The sequence below is a fragment of the Typopeltis vanoorti genome, chromosome 23 (assembly GCF_054136105.1).
Source record: "Typopeltis vanoorti isolate ZY-2024b chromosome 23, IOZ_Tvanoo_1.0, whole genome shotgun sequence".
In the NCBI taxonomy this organism is placed as follows: domain Eukaryota; kingdom Metazoa; phylum Arthropoda; class Arachnida; order Uropygi; family Thelyphonidae; genus Typopeltis; species Typopeltis vanoorti.
In genome coordinates this window covers 24,193,400-24,213,342 of record NC_143571.1, presented here as the reverse complement: position 1 = coordinate 24,213,342, position 19,943 = coordinate 24,193,400, and the positions used below count along the sequence as shown (strand labels likewise).

General features: G+C 35.0%; 1 protein-coding gene across 1 annotated transcript in view; it reads left to right on the top strand.

The window, feature by feature from the left end:
* The window catches only part of mRpL21 (mitochondrial ribosomal protein L21), a 74,398-nt gene that overhangs the window by 20,939 nt on the left and 33,516 nt on the right, over positions 1 to 19,943 (top strand). The window contains exons 3-4 of the mRNA XM_090413136.1: positions 9,675 to 9,838; positions 12,011 to 12,063. Coding sequence (XP_090269262.1) covers positions 9,675 to 9,838; positions 12,011 to 12,063 — 217 coding nt within the window. The remainder of the gene's footprint in view (positions 1 to 9,674; positions 9,839 to 12,010; positions 12,064 to 19,943) is intronic.

Sequence of the window (19,943 nt, the reverse complement as noted above, 5' to 3'; positions counted from 1 at the left end):
AGCTCTAGCTGCGCCACCAAGTTTGGTCAGTGAAATTTGAAAAAGGGAGCCATTTAGAATTATGGACATGGAAATCACCAAGAAGGATGACTTTGGTGTTTGGAAATTTTGACTGAACGAAGCTTTAAAGATAGGAAGTCAAATAGGTCAGAATGATTTTCAGAATTGGGAGAACAGCAAAGGCAGCAGATTAATGAAACAAAATGTTGCAAATAAATTTTAAGGTCAAAAAGGTGGGATTCTAGGTTAGGTATCCTTTGGCAAGAGATATTAGAATGCACAAAAGATGGATCCTTAGAAAACAAATGGTTTATTAATGGTGTGCAGATTATATTTCTGTACATGCCTTGGCTATCTTTTCAGAAATATCCCTTACATTATGAAATGGGAAGAGATTTATTATAACATAGGAGGATACAATATGTGATTTGTTTTTCAGTACTAAAAAGGTGTGTACTGATAAATTCCACCAGACTCAGGCAATGTGTGGCTTTTGAATATTTTCAGATACAGCTCTCCATAATGTTACCATCATAAGGACAGAACCATACTTGTTTATAGTGTGCATATTATTATTATTGCACAGGTGCTTCCATGGATCGTGGGAGACCCAAACTATGAAAAAGCACTCGCAACTCACTCAGGGTAATCCATTCCATTCATGCCCTTGCTAACCACACTCTTACCAAACTTCCAGGGATGACTTCTTGTTCTGCCCCTTTAGTCAAGTGCTGAAATATTTCTCCTACATCAGTCCTATAAAATCCTTTTAGTAACTTAAATGTTTCCATCATATCCCCCCTTTTTTCCCCCACAAAGTTTTGCAATCCACAAACTCTTGATTATCCTCAGAGGGAGCATTCCACAGACCACTCACCTTTGGATCCTCTCCACCACTTCCTCATCCCCAAGAAACCCAGATGACCAGACCTGAGCACAGTAATCCAATTCAGATGTGGTCATATCAAGGTGTTATAAAGAGGTAGGATAACTACCTTATCTCTGCTTTTTAATGTGTTCTTCAACAACCAAGTAATCCTGTGAGCTATCCTGGCTACTTTAGCTCTATGCTATATAAATTTCAACTCTCAATCTACTACTATCCCCAAATCTCTGGCTTCATCAATTCCTGGGGTATACATTTACCTCAGTGTTGTACACAGCTTGTAATCTTTGTGTACCAAAATTCATAACTTCACACTTTTCCACGTTAAATTGACATCCATTATGTTTTGCCCATACTGTAAGCCTTAAATCATCCTGCAAACTCTTCATCACCTTGATTAACTACACTGGTGTCTAAAACCTAAGGATGAATACTATTTCTGAAGATCAGCTGCAGATTCAGATAAATAAGCTTGTGGAAATATGTATAACTGATGATTTCAAGTAGAAAGGGGTGCTTAAGGGTCAAAGCTGTATAACTGGGAGGAGACCTCCACATAGCCTTTAAAGGAATGTGGAGAACCGACCAGGGCTTCTGACCTAATGTCCAATCCTCACCTTCTCGTGGTGCACCCTGTTGGGTATCTACTTTGATACTGAACGAACGAGGATGGGCTGGCAATTTGGGATTTAGCCGACCAAATTGTATTCTTATTGGTTAAACCAAAATAAAAAAATGATGGTGCAACATGACAAAATTTCATGCCGGCTGGGGCGTCGCCCGGTTAAACAAGGCCCCCGTTGTTTTCGCCAGGGAACCAGGGCGAACAGCGAAAAGTCAGCTACTGGAACAAATCTGAAAACAAACCCCAACTCAACATCACCAGAGTTAAAGATCGGTACTATCAACGTAAGAAGCCTGAATGGCAAAGAAATGGAGCTAGCTGAGGAATTAGATAAGCACCAGATCGACATAATAGGGGTGACTGAAACAAAAAAGACCAAAACTGGCGAGATCTTTCTGAGCAATAAATACAAAATGTTATATTCAGGCAATGACAATCAAGGAAAAGAAGGAGTAGCCATAGTATTCAACACAAAATACGAGGCTAATCTTCTTGAATGGCAGTCAGTCTCAAGTAGAGTAATGTGGGCAAATATGAGAATGGGGAACTGGACAATGAGACTTATTTGTGCCTATGGTCCCACAGAAGGTTCTACTAAGGTAGAAGTGGAGGAATTTTTTGAGGCTTTAGAAAAAGCAACTGACACAATGAAAAAGGAAAAGTTGGTCCTTGTTGGGGATCTAAATAGTAGAGTAGGAAATCATTGTGCGACATACAAAAATATTTTGGGAAAATTTGGAGAAAAGAGCAAAGCTAATAATAATGGCAAATATCTGTTGGATTTCTGCTCAGAACATGGACTGGTTATTACTAACACCATGTTCCAACATAAAAATGTGCACAAATTCAAATAGAGAGAAGAGGCTAGGAATAAGAAAAGTCTCATTGACTATGTTATTGTTGATAGTGATGTTTTCTCCCTGGTGCAGGACACCAGAGTGTACAGAGGATTTGAAATTGGAAGTGATCACTATTTAGTCTTGAGCAGGATAAAATTGAATTTCATATTGAAAAGAATAACATGTAAGAAAGTTTTAAAGCGAATAAAAGTTGAGCAGCTCTCAGATGTAAACTGTAGACTAAAATACAGAAAGATTATTGAAAAGAAAATGGAAGAGTTTGAGAACAGGAATCAAACCTTGGAGATTCAGTGGCAAACTCTGAAGGAAACATTGATTGATTCTGCCAGAGAGGCATGTGGTGAGGTTGTGTGCAAGGATAAAAAAATCAGAACTCCCTGGTGGACACAGGAAGTTAAAGAGGCAGTGAAGGAAAAGAAGAAAGCATATCAAAAGTTCCTGGCAAATAAGTCAGCTTTTACTCTTACAGAATACAGAGACAAATGTAAGAAAGCTAAACAGTGTGTAAAACTAGCTAAACAAAAGTCATGGGAGGACTTTGGCAAGAATATAGAAAATAAATATCAAGAAGGTGGCAAAATATTCTGGAGGTTGTTGAAGAAGCTTAGGAATGGAGGAAAGAGTGCTGTAAAAGGAATTAGAGATGATAAAGGTGAAATGAAAACAGGAGAAAAAGATATCCTTGAAGTATGGAGTAATTACTTTGAAAAACTGCTAAATGAAACAAGCAGTGATGACAGCACAGTGATAAAAAACACTGACCAGGCATGCAGTCAGGAATACATATCCATACTTGAAGTAGAAAAAGCCATCAAAGGCTTGAAATGTGGAAAGGCAGCAGGAGTAGATGATATTCGACCAGAAATGCTGAAGTATGGTGGTATAAGAGTCTTACAGTGGCTGCACTGCATAGTTCAGAAAGCCTGGACAGAGGGACGAATTCCCGATGATTGGAGTAGAGCTCTCATAGTACCCATATATAAAAAGGGAAATAAAACTGAATGTGAGAATTACAGAGGTATTTCCCTACTGAGTGTTCCTGGCAAGATCTATGCAAGTATACTTGAGAAACGGTTGAGAAGAATTGTGGAAGAAAAGCTTGGTGAAGAACAAGCTGGATTCAGGCCAAATAGAGGCTGTCAGGATCAGATCTTCACTTTACGACAAATAGTCGAGAAAGCATGGGAATATAACAAAGATCTGTATTTAAGTTTTGTCGATTTGGAAAAGGCATATGACAAGGTGCCAAGAGAGAAGCTATTCAATACGCTGCAGTTATATGGTGTCAATGGGGCATTATATCAAGCAATACTTAGTCTTTATTTGAATTGTGAGTCAGCAGTTAGAATTGAAGGAAGTACAGGAAGATGGTTTAATGTTAAATCTGGTGTGAGACAAGGATGTACATTATCCCCTCTGTTGTTCATTATCTATATGGATCACATTATGAAGGAATGTGGTATTAAACCTGATATCCAAATTGGAGATGTTAATGTCTGCTCTTTGCTTTATGCGGATGATGTTATACTTCTAAATAAATCCGCTACAAGTCTGCAAGATTCTCTGACTAAATTGAATAGCTGTTGTAATAGATATGGTATGAAGGTCAGCAATAAAAAGACAAAGACAATGAAAATAGGCAGAATCATTGAAAATGTCAACTGTGTTGTGAATGGAGAACCTGTGGAACAAGTAAAACATTTCAGCTACTTAGGCACAATTTTTACTGAAGATGGTAAACTAAATATAGAAATCGACAACAGAATCAGCAAAGCTGGTATCGTGGGGAGTCAATTGAATAAATTCATATGGAATAAGAAAGAAATTAGTCGGAACACTAAATTAGCTATATACAAGACTGTGTTCAAACCAATTTTAACTTATGGATCTGAGAGCTGGGTCAAAAGTAAAACACTTGACCAAAGACTAGAGACCGCAGATATGAGAGTCCTGAGAAAGATTAGAGGCGTGAACAGATGGCATCAATGGCAATATCATATTAAAAATGAGGATATTAGGAAAGAACTTGACATTGTCAGCATCCAGGAATGCGTTAGCAGAGCTAATCTCAGATGGTATGGTCACTTAAATAGAATGGGAGAGGAAAGATTAGCAAAACAAGTGTTCTCTGCCAGGTTGGCAGGAAAACGACCCAGAGGAAGACCAAGATATAGGTGGATTGATACAGTACAAAGTGCCTTAGACGATAGAAATATAAGATCTGATAATGTTGGAGTCTTGACAAGTAACAGACTGATTTGGAGGAAAATTGTAGATAGGAAGTTAGTAATGATGTAATTTTTTCATGTAGTACTGTCATATCCTGTACACCCCTTGAGGGTACGTGGCAGGAATTTGATGATGATGATGAGCAGTAGCACTGAACAGGATAAAAGGCAAAAGGTTGTGCTAAGCGAATTGTATTTGGAAGCAGCTCTTTTCACTAAGGAATAAAGTTGCAAACTTTGATGTATTATAGTGTCTCAAAGACATCATCTAGATGATTTCATGTGGGGAAGAATTATTGGAAAGCTTGAAGAAGGCTGCAGCATTACGATATTGCCAGAGAGTTTGGAATCTGGCATAGTGTTGTATCCAGGCTCTGGACAGTGTTTCAAATTAATGGCATGTTTTCCAGATGATCACTAAGAGGTTGCCCACTCTTTCTACTATGGAGCATGAAGACAGATAACAACAAAACATAATTGACACTCCACAGCATGTCAACTTGTAAGTCAACAAGTAAGCCTATATGCCGAATGCTTGTAGTTTGCATCCCTTTATTCACAGCTCATCATAGAGCATGTTTTTCAGCAGTGTTGTATCCATAAAAATTGGACAAGACACCAAGACAACTCTTTACAGTTGTCATTTTAGTCTTTCCTCCATTTCTCATCACTTGATCTGGCGTGAAAGTGCTACTGCTTTACCATCATGAGAATGTTCTGCAAAGGGATAGATATGGCAATGCTAGGGCCATGGTGTGGTGAGACCTTATGCTTAATGGACAAACACTGAACTACAGGTGCTGAAAAAAGGGACTATGACTGATGAACAATATTGCAACAAAGTTCTTCAATGTTTGCAGTGATTGTTCTGTGGTGCTGTAGGCAAATAATTTATTTTTATGGATGACAGTGTCACACTACATTGTACACAAGCAGTGGCAATACTTCTGGAGACCGAGAATATTAATTGAATTGAGAAAAGTTTTCTTGAACTTCCATCACTGCACTTTCAGTATTTTCATCGATATTTACATTTTCTGGTCTATCAGTACTCTCTACTAAAAAATTGTGTACTTTCTACAGCATTATGAATCAATATTTACCAAATATCCTCATAATTTGTTCTCTCTGCATTCACTCTCAAAACATTCATTACACACTCACTTACCAGTTTCACTCTCCTTCCACAAATCTTTCAACTTTTGCAATGAAACTTTTGCAAATTTTACACTAGACAAAATCATGCAAATGTAACTCACCCAACAAAGACGTCTTTAGCTGCCATTATTTTGCTACACATAGGTGCCATATGAACAATATATAGTTTAAGGAAATATACGTGTTTTACTTCTAAATAATTCATTGTCTTGCAAACTTATAAAACAGTTACTTCATATTATTATCAAAAATTTGAAAAAAATTACTTACTTTCTGCAGCGTTATGAATCAACATTTGCCAAATATCCTCAAATCCGAACAGTGTTTTTAACTACTAATAAGTTATATAAATAAAGTGGATATTAAATCCAGCATTATTTCAAAGCCGAATGTAGAAACTATAAAAGTTTCATTAAAAAAAAAAAAAAAAAGTTGACTAGAGAGCTTAGAGGAATACACTCACAAGTTACCTTAGCATGGACCACTTAGAAGACAAACACTCTCCAAGCGTCTATATATTCAGCTTTTATTGATCCATTTTGATAAGGTTTCACTGGTCTGACAATTGTTTTAAACTGGTTGGTTCTCCTCATAGACCAGGCAGATACTTAATTAACCATGCTACCTGCCAAGACGTCTATAGACATCAAGATTATCATAGATATGACGTGCGTATTAAAATTGTAATACCATTGATATTACATCGAAATATACGAGGATGCGTATTTGATCCATAATGGCCAGTAAGATGGTTAAAGCCCTCTAAAAATTAGGTGATTGCCTGGACCACTTCCTATGAGTGACCGAAAGATCGTCTAACTCAGCGTTGGTTCCACTCGATGACAGGCTCACTCTACCACTGAGCAGAACCACTCTCATATTCCAGGGAAAAGCATCCATCGACAAAGCTTCACACAGTCACGCCGGAAGACACTTTCCCTGGAGACTCAAGTTGCTCTCTCAAGGCAACCCCCCAAAATCTTTAGCTCCCCTTCCCTCACCGAGAGCTAGACTCGGAAGAAACCTTAAGAGAGCAAAAACTCTTGTTCAGTACTAACGAACTTGAAATGTTGTAGAGGTGTATTTTCCGTAAGCAAACTCTTGGTCAGTGCATGAAAATATTTTCTAAAATAAAGAGCCAAAAGGCTTCAGTTCGGCGATAAAAAATTATATAAAAAATAGTGGATATTAAATCCAGCATTATTTCACAGCTGAATATAGAAACTGAAAGTTTCATTAAAAAAAGTTGACAGAGAGCTTACGGGAATACACTCACCTGCATTCACGAGTTGCCTTAGTGTGGATTAAGGTTTGAAACAGCTGTCATGCCAGTGAAACCTTATCAAAATGGATCTGTGTAAGGCAAATATATAGATGCTTGTGCAGTGTTTGTCTTCTAAGTGGTCCGCGCTAAGGCAACTCGTGAATGCCAGTGAGTGTATTTATTCCTGTAAGCTCTCTGATCAACTTTTTTACAAAACTTTCATAGTTTCTACATTCAGCTTTGAAATAATGCTGGATTTTATATCCACTTTATTTATATAATTTTGCATCACCAAACTGAAGCCTTTTGGCTCTTTATTTTAGAAAATACTAAATAAATATTTATTTTGGCCAGTAATATGTTGTGCTGTTGTGATTTATTATCATTGATAACATTAGTGAATAAAATTCATCAAATCATCTGTCCTGCCTGCTATATTGTTGTTTGTGAATGGAAATGTTAAATTTTTAAAAAATGAACTGAATTACCTGTTCATCTCATCTTCTCAGAAATCTCAGAGATGTGTAAACTTTGCACATCTCTGAATTGCTTATAATATATGTATATTTTTTATTTGTTCATTTTATGGGATTAAAACATCCTTGAGACAAGTTAACCCCTTCTGCCTTTATACTGCCTCCTAGGCAGGATTTGAACCTAGGTCTTTCTAACCAAATTACATTGTCATTAATGACTGAGCAACAGCAGCCATGTACTAAATCTTTATTGATTTCCTCTCCTCCACTAGTTATTTATCTTCTTTCTTAATTTTAACCATCTTACTTATATTTAACAAAGATTCCACTAAATCTGCTTTTCTTTTCTATTAAAAGTGGAAAGTATATAACTCATTCTTTTTTTAGGCTTGAAGGGATTTTAATAAAGCAAGAATGATATGAATGTCAGTGAGCACAGTTATAAATCTGCTGAATGGGTTAACCTGTACACTTTGCATTCAGATCTTTTGGGTGCCCAACTGGGCATCTATCATGAGTAAGACTAAATTTCTCTGACATTCCTGCAATTGCAGATGTAAGTATATGAAAAAAGCCATGAAGTAACTGGAATCTAGTGTAAAGAGTGTAGCAGATAATGTTTTAGTAATAGCTCATATTTTATTATAATGTGCTGAGCTTATATAACAGAAATGAATACACTATGATATTTTTGGACTTTGCTAAGGCATTTAATAGGATACCACATGAAAGGTTCTTGCATAAACTGGAGAATATAGGATTGGAATATGTACTACTGTTGATTAAATGAATGGTTGATGAATAGGTATCAGAAAGTGGTATATAGGAGGAGGGGAAAATCTGCCAGATTTAAGGTGTCCAGTGTACCCCAGGGATCCATTCTTGGTATTCATATTCGATCAATACATTAATGATATAGGGAAGGACCTAACAGTTATTTGTTGATGATGCAGAGATAGGTAGGACAATTAGGGATATTATTATACAGCACTTGCAAAACAATTTGAATAGGCTGGAATTGTGGACAAATGATAATGGCTGTCAATTCAATGTTAGGAAGCGTAAAGTTATGCCTTTTGGTTTGATGATATTTCCAGTGGCGAGAAACTGATGAGGCTAGGAATCTTGAAGTTATGGTTGATAGGAATTTGAAGTTGAAGGGTTACAGCAAAAATTACAGATACAACTCAGAAGATCATTGCTATGTTGAAAGAAACATTGGCACATACAGTCATTAAAACCTCAACTGTAGTTGAGGTTTTGGTGCACGTAAGTGGTGGTGTACGTCATTAATGGATGTTTATTTTGAGGATCCAGATGTTGATGAAGCTGATGCAAAAGGTTTTTTTATTTTGCATAGGATTTTGTTTTTTGCAGTTTTTTTTTGTTTTTATTTTATGTGAAAGTTTTTTGAAAAACTTTCAAATGTCAGAAACACATGTAGGAAAGTGAAAGACTTGTAGACATGACAAGAAGTGCCGAAACTCCATGTATCCTGCTTGTTCTTGGCAGTGCTCCTTATTTTTATTGATTTTTATAATTTAAAAAAAAAATTTTTTTTTTACATAGTCCAGAAGCTCTCTTCTAGAAACTAAACATAGTTTCAAGCCACTTTAGGCCTCCAATAAGTGGAACAATGAAATTTATCTCTTATATCTAAAGATAATTATAAACATCTAAGCTGACAGTGTGATTTGAACCCACGGCCAGATATGCTAACCACTTGGACAACCAGGCTGGCAATATTGGCTTTACTATTAATTATGGTGTGTTGAGCATGCCCATGAATGGTGTCATGCATGGAGGTCTCTATCTCCAGAGACTCTACTCTGGAGATAACATGGCAAAAGCCACTTCAGGCCTCCAGTGAGTAGGGTAATAGTTTCACTGAACAGTGAAAGTCATCTTCCACTAGCAGTCTAGTTGGCATTTCCTCTAAGAAAAATATGCTTATGTAAGGTGGCAGTATCAGCCTGATCTACAGTTGTTTTGTAGAAAGGTGAATCATGGGTATGACTTGTTTAATAGCTAAGTTGACTTGGTTGGGAGAAACTTTGCATTGCATATCACATATCATTAATGGCATGCCCAATAATGTTAATTTTTAAAATTTCCACATAATTTCCTTAATTTGAAATGGTATGTTATAAATGTTAAGTAAATTTTTTATTTTGTAGATGTTATCGAGTTTGTAAATGACCAAATCAGAAATAGAAGTCATGGTCGCCTTTTTGCTGTTGTTCACATAACTGGAAAACAGTTTAAAATCACTGCTGAAGATATTATCGTGTTGCAGTCATTTGTTGATATAAATCTTGGAGAAAAGATACATTTAGAAAAGGTAGGACTTTGTATATTATTTGAATTGGTAAAACTTTTTTTTTACTTTTATTTTTTTAATTATTTTAAAAATTTTTTAATTGACTCATATTGTTACTCATTTCTTTAACATTTTCACTGGATATATTTTGATATATAATATCATAGTGTATTATGAAACATAAGCAAATCGTGTAGCTTGCTGAAACCCCGGAGAACTGCTCTCACTTCCTGTTTATTAGCATGAGGGATAAAAAGCTTCTGAACTGTTATCAGTATGCTGATAACAGTTGCATATTGTTGACAAATGCAAGTTGCTACTGCTTGATATTGTTTATTGCCATCTTAATTTTTAATCAGACCATTTACAAAAAAAAAGGGGGAGAGGCAGAATTTCACTATGCAGATAGAGAAAAGTCTTGTGTGACATGAAATTGTAAACCTATAACACATTAGTACTGTGAATGGTTATTGCTGCATATATTATTATTATTACAAGAGACCTCAAAGTCAAGGACTTATAGAGGGAGGCCACATATCACTCATACCATGCCATACTTTCTCTTGGATTCATTCACACTATCTGCACTCACAACCTCAAAAGACAAGCCATTCCAGTTATGCACCACGCTGAGAGAAATATCTAGCTCTTGCTCCTTTCTTGGCTGCATTCATTCTCGACTTCCATAGATGCCCTCTTGTACTTTCTCCACTCTCTATAAAATGAAAAATTGCATTTAATGATATCCTGTATAACCCTTTCAGAAGGGTTATAGGGTCTCATTCATATCATTGATTTTTCTCCTGTTTTGCACACAAAATCCCAGTTTCTTCCCATAATCTACATTCCACAGTCTCAATATCATCTGTAACGTTCTCCTTTGCACACACTCTCTCTCTCTTCACTACATCTGTCTCACCTTGAGATTCAGATCTGTGTGCAGTAGTCCAGATGAGGTTATATCAAAGCCTTGTAAATAGGGAAAATGACTTTCTCATTCTTAAATGCCAATGTTTGTTTCGATATTGCAATTATCCTTCTAAGCTATATTCACAATCTTTGATGTATTGGCCTTCCACATCATCATTTTCTTCAGAATCTCACTCAGTAAAATTGCACATCGCATCGATTTCACTCCCACTCTGTTAATTCTTTAAACTTCATTCTTTAAACACTGCAGATATCCTTCTCATGTAGCAACTGATATCATGGGATCAAACATAGCATTCTTCTCAGTTGGTCATAATTTTCTGTTTTGAAGTTCAATATGTAACCATTTTCTAAATGGAATATTGATACACTTATCCACTTTCTAGCTCAGTACAGCATGATCCCTATCTGATATAACAGTACCACCCCTTTCTCTATAGATGAAATTTAATAAATCTATGGCTTAATTTTGCTTTGGTTTCAATTTTTTTTACGTAATGATTCAGATTGACAGTAATAATTCTTGACTGACTGGTGAAAATGTAATAAAGTTTAGTATTCACAATATATTTAAAATTTTTCATTTTAATTTTTGTTTTAGTCAACACCATTTATAGTTTAAAATTATACAAAATGTTATATTTCAAAAACTGCAATTTTTGACACTCATTGCATTTTTATGTAAGTATGCTCTTCATTAGACTGGTTCCAAGTGTATATTATGAGTCTGCTACTGTACTATCTCTATATTTAGTCATAATGTATATTGTAGCACAGTAATTTTCACTCGAAGGTTCAAGAACTGGTTGAAAAAATTTTCTCTTGCTATAACCACATAGTTTTTGTTGGTATGATATGACAACAGTCTAAAATTTTCAACCAGTTCTTGAACTGGTTGAAAATTTTTTCAACCAGTTGTTCAAGAACTGGTTGAAAAAATTTTCTCTTGCTATAACCACATAGTTTTTGTTGGTATGATATGACAACAGTCTAAAATTATGATAACAATGTCTCGCTGATGGAATCAAAATTAAGGATCTCTGTAAACATTTAGAGTCATTTCAGTTTTTGTTTCATGATTATGATGACGATTTTTAGTATGTATCCTTGGGAAGCATGCCAGGTATTATGATATTTTAACAGAATTATGATTTTATGACTAGTTTGTTATTGACAGCTTCTGAATAGGTCAAATATTATTCATCAGTTCTCTTATTTCTTCTACTATTTCCATTCCATTTTATTTATGATTTTTGTTCTTAGGTTTTACTTGTTGGAAGTAAAGATTTTACATTGGTAGGAAGACCAGTCTTGGGGTAAGTAGAATGTAATTAAAAGCAAATATTCAGAGTATGTGTGTTTTATTTATAGAATTCAAGTTTTGAAAATATTTATGATATTGATTATGCATAGTTGCTAACACTTAAGTTATTCATATGAATAACTTTTTCCTGCTTTGCGATTTTTTAAAGTTTTTATGTGTACAGATTGAAACATATATGAAAATCTTTTTTATAACATTACTTAAATTAACTTAAATTAAATTAAATTAATTACATTACTTAAATTTCATTGCCGAAATGAAGCTTATTAGCTCTTTATACTTAAGTAGCTTTTTTATAACTTTATAGTGATAAAAAAACTAATACGAACAATTAAAGTTTTATTTCCCATTGGCCATTAACTGAGTTATTTGTTCTTCAGATCAGCTGGTTTCAAAGATTGGTAATGAACGTGGTTATTCTAAAAAAAATATTTTAAATAAATAGCAGATTTTATTTATTTTTTTAATTAATTAATTTTTTTTTGTGAAAGACTGTCTTTGTATTCAACCTTATCCCAGAAGTGCACAAACAAAGCTAAATTTGATTCTGTTAAATGTTAATTTAATTAAAATACAGAAAATTTTAAATAAGTTTATTTAGGATTTTTTCAATTAAATTTTATATTTGACATTTTCACTTGAGTGGAGTGTTATCAGTTTTACAATTCATAAGTATCATAATAGATCTCACAAAAGAACATATGGATATTTTAAGACAGTTATTGATATAATAAGATTTTTAATGACAAAATTGCACTACTACTGGTGGCTATCATGTTTTACACATCACTTAAAAATTCTGATGAAATGCAAATATATAACAAGCTTGTTATTTTTTAACATGTCTCATAATTAATCCTATACACAAAACATTGCAGAACTTAAATACATACCATTTTGGGAATATACTTTAATTCTTGGAAAAACGAGAGAGAGAGAAAGAAAGAAAGAAGGCCATTGTTATAAAGAAAATGAAAAAAGGGAAGTTGATTGAAAGTTGCAAGGTTTAAGCTTTGTTTTAATCCTCCCATGCATATCCCTGGATATCTTCTATCCTTCCCATCCATCCCTTAGGATGGGTTGAGTCCTCCCTAGTTAAGGGGCTCATGATGAATTAATGCAGCCAATTCATCACTTCTCTGCTGCATCCATAAGGGCGATATTCATGACTGTAATCCATTTGTGTTCACGGGACTGGTTTGTCTGTTCTGGGGGGCAAAAAAAACCTGAGTTGCCATGTGAAAAAACTCCCTACTTCCGTATGAGACCGGCTAACTCGCCTTTCGTAGAAAGAGACCAGATAAAGTTTCCTCACATCACTGATTGGAATCGAACCCAGGTCTTTCTGACCAAAGGGCTTCCTCTATAATGACTGAGCTATGGATGCTCATCCCTGGATATATGATCTTAAATGGATAAAAATGATATTCCTTTGTTTACAACTGTCGGTGGATTTGCTATTCTAGAAAATAAGTAGAACTTATTTTCTAGCTAATCATTTTTTTTAGATCATTAAGAAGTATAATATAAGGTATCTTTCTTTTCCCCAAGTGATGGTAGGAAAGAACTGCATATCAAATATATTAAATCATAGTACTAAATATTTAAAAATAATAATAAAATAATTACATTGGAAGTAACATCGCAACCAGGCTATTTGTATATTCATGAGATGCCTTCGCATCAAATTTTGATATCTCGTGCTGCACAGCACACTCCCTTTCAGATGCATTATAGGAATGATCATTACTGAGACCATTTTTTGACTGTTATGGGGGTTATAAAGGTGTTCAAATCACCAGAGTATAAAAAATATCTAAAAGGTCATTCTTTCTCTTGTAAAAATTGATCTCTTATGAATCCCTTGGCTGCACTTGAAAATGCCAAGCCCAACCCCAGCATGTTGCAGATGCAGGCAAAAGCCCACCTATTCCAAACCATAGCTCTGCAGCGACATGCAATCTTACCATGCACCAAACACTGACTCCACTCACTAACAGGAAGAAAAACTGTAACTATGCTAAACCTTAGCTCTACATGGCTGCACACAAAAATTCCACATGCCGAGCCTCTGCTTTACTCAGCAGTAGATACCAACCAGCATGCACCTACTTCTGCTAAGAGATCAAGAGGAATCCTCAAAGAGTACCCAGACAAGCATTGAAATCTTTTTCGAGGAGACTAGACTCATGGAGATACAATTCTTTCCACAGACAAGTAGCAAAATGGTGTATCGCCATATTATTATAACACTGGTAGCAAATTTTTTGAAAGTTTATTTTTCACTTGGTTAGAGTATAATAAATTTAGTTTAATCCTTTATCCAAGTGTGAGCAAACAAAGTTTGCGCCTGAAAATATCTTCAGGACTGGGGTAAAGTGGTACAACACCAGGACACTCCTTGCAAAGGTGGAGCAAGCTACTAACTCTCCTATCTCAGTATCTTCCATAATGCAAAACACATCTCCTTGCAGATATGTCTAATGTTATGCATTAAGGGAAAGGCAACAACCCAGACTAGTTTCGACCTTTATTGAAGTCTCTTCAGTGGGAGCCAGGCCCAAGTGGAGATACCAGGCAGAAGCATTAGCAGGTCATCTCTACCTATAGGAGTTGCCAATTGGTGTGCCACCCTTTTTTAATAAATTACTCTGGATTTAGAGATAGGAGAGTTGGTAGCTTGCTCCACCTTTGCAAGGAGTGCCTGGTGTTGTACCACCTTACCCCAGTCCTGAAGATACTTTCAGGTGCAAACTTTGTTTGCTCACACTTGGATAAAGGATTAAACTAAATTTATGGTAGCAAATTTCTTCACTTGTTTGAAAAGTAAATTGTACTTGATCAGAAATTACATTCTTGATTCCTTTACCCAAGTATGAGAAAAATGGCAAAGAAATGGAGCTAGCTGAGGAATTAGATAAGTACCAGATCGACATAATAGGGGTGACTGAAACAAAAAAGACCAAAACTGGTGAGATCTTTCTGAGCAATAAATACAAAATGTTGTATTCATGCAATGACAATCAAAGAAAAGAAAGAGTAGCGATAGTATTCAACACGAAATACGAGGCTAATCTTCTTGAATGGCAGGAAAGTATCAAGTAGAGTAATGTGGGCACATATGAGAATGGGGAACTGGACAATGAGACTTATTTGTGCCTATGAATTTTGTGCCTATGAACTTTCCCACAGAAGGTTCTACTAAGGTAGAAGTGGAGGAATTTTTTGAGGCTTTAGAAAAAGCAACTGACACAATGAAAAAGGAAAAGTTGGTCCTTGTTGGGGATCTAAATAGCAGAGTAGGAAATGATTGTGAGACATATAAAAATATTTTGGGAAAATTTGGAGAAAAGAGGAAAGCTAATAATAATGGCAAATATCTGTTGGATTTCTGCTCAGGACATGGACTGGTTATTACTAACACCATGTTCCAATATAAAAATGTGCACAAATTCACATGGAGAGAAGAGGATAGGAATAAGAAAAGTCTCATTGACTATGTTATTGTTGATAGTGATGTTTTCTCCCTGGTGCAGGACACCAGAGTGTACAGAGGATTTGAAATTGGAAGCGATCACTATTTGGTCTTGAGCAGGATAAAATTGAATTTCATATTGAAAAGAATAACATGTAAGAAAGTTTTAAAGCGAATAAAAGTTGAGCAGCTCTCAGATGTGAACTGTAGACTAAAATACAGAAAGATTATTGAAAAGAAAATGGAAGAGTTTGAGAACAGGAATCAAACCTTGGAGATTCAGTGGCAAACTCTGAAGAAAACATTGATTGATTCTGCCAGAGAGGCATGTGGTGAGGTTGTGTGTAAGGATAAAAAATCAGAACTCCCTGGTGGACACAGGAAGTTAAAGAGGCAGTGAAGGAAAAGAACAAAGCATATCAAAAGTTCTGGCAAATAAGTCAGCTTTTACTCTTACAGAATACAGAGACAAATGTAAGAAAGCTAAACGATGTGTAAAACTAGCTAAACAAAAGTCATGGGAGTACTTTGGCAAGAACATAGAAAATAAATATCAAGAAGGTGGTAAGATATTCTGGAGGTTGTTGAAGAAGTTTCGAAATGGAGGAAAGAGTGCTGTAAAAGGAGTTAGAGATGATAAAGGTGATATGAAAACAGAAGAAAAAGATATCCTTGATGTATGGAGTAATTACTTTGAAAAACTGCTAAATGAAACAAGCAGTGATGACAGCACAGTGATAAAAAACACTGACCAGGCATGCAGTCAGGAATACATATCCATACTTGAAGTAGAAAAAGCCATCAAAGGCTTGAAATGTGGAAAGGCAGCAGGAGTAGATGATATTCGACCAGAAATGCTGAAGTATGGTGGTATAAGAGTCTTACAGTGGCTGCACTGCATAGTTCAGAAAGCTTGGACAGAGGGACGAATTCCCGATGATTGGAGTAGAGCTCTCATAGTACCCATATATAAAAAGGGAAATAAAACTGAATGTGAGAATTACAGAGGTATTTCCCTACTGAGTGTTCCTGGCAAGATCTATGCAAGTATACTTGAGAAACGGTTGAGAAGAATTGTAGAAGAAAAGCTTGGTGAAGAACAAGCTGGATTCAGGCCAAATAGAGGCTGTCAGGATCAGATCTTCACTTTACGACAAATAGCCGAGAAAGCATGGGAATATAACAAAGATCTGTATTTAAGTTTTGTCGATTTGGAAAAGGTATATGACAAGGTGCCAAGAGAGAAGCTATTCAATACGCTGCAGTTATATGGTGTCAATGGGGCATTATATCAAGCAATACTTAGTCTTTATTTGAGTTGTAAGTCAGCAGTTAGAATTGAAGGAAGTACAGGAAGATGGTTTAATGTTAAATCTGGTGTGAGACAAGGATGTACATTATCCCCTATGTTATTCATTATCTATATGGATCACATTATGAAGGAAAGTGGTATTAAACCTGATATCAAAATTGGAGATGTTAATATCAGCTCTTTGCTTTATGCGGATGATGTTATACTTCTAAATAAATCCGCTACAAGTCTGCAAGATTCTCTGACTAAATTGAATAGCTGTTGTAATAGATATGGTATGAAGGTCAGCAATAAAAAGACAAAGACAATGAAAATAGGCAGAATCATTGAAAATGTCAACTGTGTTGTGAATGGAGAACCTGTGGAATAAGTAAAACATTTCAGTTACTTAGGCACGATTTTTACTGAAGATGGTAAATTAAATATAGAAATAGACAAACAGAATCAGCAAAGCTGGTATGGTGGGAAGTCAATTGAATAAATTCATATGGAATAAGAAAGAAATTAGTCGGAACACTAAATTAGCTGTATACAAGACAGTGTTCAAACCAGTTTTAACTTATGGATCTGAGAGCTGGGTCAGAAGTAAAACACTTGACCAAAGACTAGAGACTGCAGATATGAGAGTCCTGAGAAAGATTAGAGGCGTGAACAGATGGCATCAATAGCAATATCATATTAAAAATGAGGATATTAGGAAAGAACTTGACATTGTCAGCATCCAGGAATGCGTTAACAGAGCTAATCTCAGGTGGTATAGTCACTTAAATAGAATTGGATAGGAAAGATTAGCAAAACAAGTGTTCTCTGCCAGGTTGGCAGGAAAACGACCCAGAGGAAGACCAAGATATAGGTGGATTGATACGGTACAAAGTGCCTTAGACGATAGAAATATAAGGTCTGATAATGTTGGAGTCTTGACAAGTGACAGACTGATTTGGAGAAAAATTGTAGATAGGAAGTTAGTAATGATGTAAATTTTTCATGTAGTACTGCCATATCCTGTACACCCCTTGAGGGTACATGGCAGGAATTTGATGATGATGAAGTATGAGAAAAACAAAATCTGTACATAGTGTAGTGTCACAAATGAAATACTATGACAATGATGAACTCTTCTGTCTTAAGAACTCTCTAGATTGAAAATAAAAATAATTGCAGCTGTATTTTAAAGAACAAATCATCATGGTTAATTTTGATGCTCTATCTTTGTTTAAACATTCTGTTGAGCAAAACACCTTATATAGAATGAATTCCTTTCAGAAATTAAATTTAGTATTTTTGATTTCATCATCCAAAGTGGATTAAAAAACACTTCAACTTATAGCAAATTACTTCCCTTCTTCATTCCATTATTAAAAAAACAAAAAAAAAATATTGATCGACTTTCATAGATTTTACATCCGATTTAAATTTAAAACAGACATATGATTTATTTTAAAGGGGGGGATATATAAATAATTTTCATCAGTTTATTCATCAGTGCAGTATGAAATCCACTGCATGATTCCGTGCTTATTCCAAAAGAAAAAAAAATCCATTCTTATATTTAGTGTCATCTTGCACTTTCAGCTGATAGAACCAGAATGTTTTCATGCTATTAATTCCATTTTAGTTCTGGACTAGAAGATCTTTCATATTTTATCCTTGGCAATGATTATCACTCTCTTCAGCACACTGTAGATCAGTGAGCAATGCTACCATGTTTTCTTTCTTAGGACAAACTATTTCACCTTGCTCTTGCAAACTTGCTGGTGATCTAGGTTTCTTTGCATTACAAAAAATGCATCTTGCTTGTATCTTTCTTCATATGTATGTGTGGTATGGTTTTACATCACACTTTTCTAGAATATACTACATCAGACTAGGATTTTAGAAACTAATTATATTAAAAGCAATTATTTAAAAGTCAGAGGGTTGATGCTGGATGTGATTGTATTTTCATATTTAAATTTCCATAGTTGTTAGAAACATTTACATTGACAGTTTTCTGTGAATAAATTACTTAAACAGAAATGTATCATTCAGTTTAATTACCAGACTAGTTGTTTACATGCCAACATTCCACTGTCAAGCTAGCATTATCTAGGCGCTTTAAAAAAGTATTCAATCAATGAGTATTGAAATCAATGAGGATTGAAAATTGAAAGTAAAGTAGTTTTGCATCAAATCACATATTGGATGCAAAATATGTGATTGTTGCACTTCTTGTGGCAGTTTTCTGTAATATGTTGTTAAAGCAATGTGCTCAAATTTATTTTAGATAATCTATAATTTCTATTGTAATTCACAGAATTTTATAACATCTGAGTACTTACCTTTCAGAAAACAGTGTAATTAATTTGAAATTAAATTTATGCACACACACTTTACTGTCCTCTGTGTGCTCAAATTAATTTCCAAATTGATTTTGGAAATTAATTTGAAAATTATCAGCAAAGTGATAATTTTCTAGCGATGCTGAGCCTGTCCATGTTGTCCACATCATGTACAGGTATCCCCCGATTAACGCAGTTAATTAACACCTCGACGTTACCGCGTGTATCAAAATCGCATTCATCAAATATAATAAACAATGGTAAAAAGTACAATTTGTCTATGATCGATTACTATTAACAATTTGTTTTTTATGGTACTCTTTTAGGAAAGATGAAAAAATGAATGCAAAGTAAATGTTTAATAAATACTTGTACCTACATTAATTACTGCAATTTTTTTATCAAATGAAGTTATCAAGAGTCGTTTGAACAGTTTTAGTTTTTTTCTTATCGGCATAGATTCTATGATAACAATCAAAATGACTCTCCAGACCTCGGCAAACAAGCATTCTTCGGTTAACATCTGGATCCATATCCATTACTTGCTCTTTAACGATTCTAAACTGCGAAATATTCCATCCAGTTCTTTGACTGTTATCTCCTTTGGAACCTCATCTTCACATTCCATTTATTCGTTGTTGTTCAATTTCAAGAAGATCGTTGTCACTGAAATCTTTTGAATTTGAATCCAATAATTCTCTAACATCTTCTTCTTCTTTTGATGGTGTCGATGCAGAAGATGTTAATTCTTTAACATCTTCTGTATC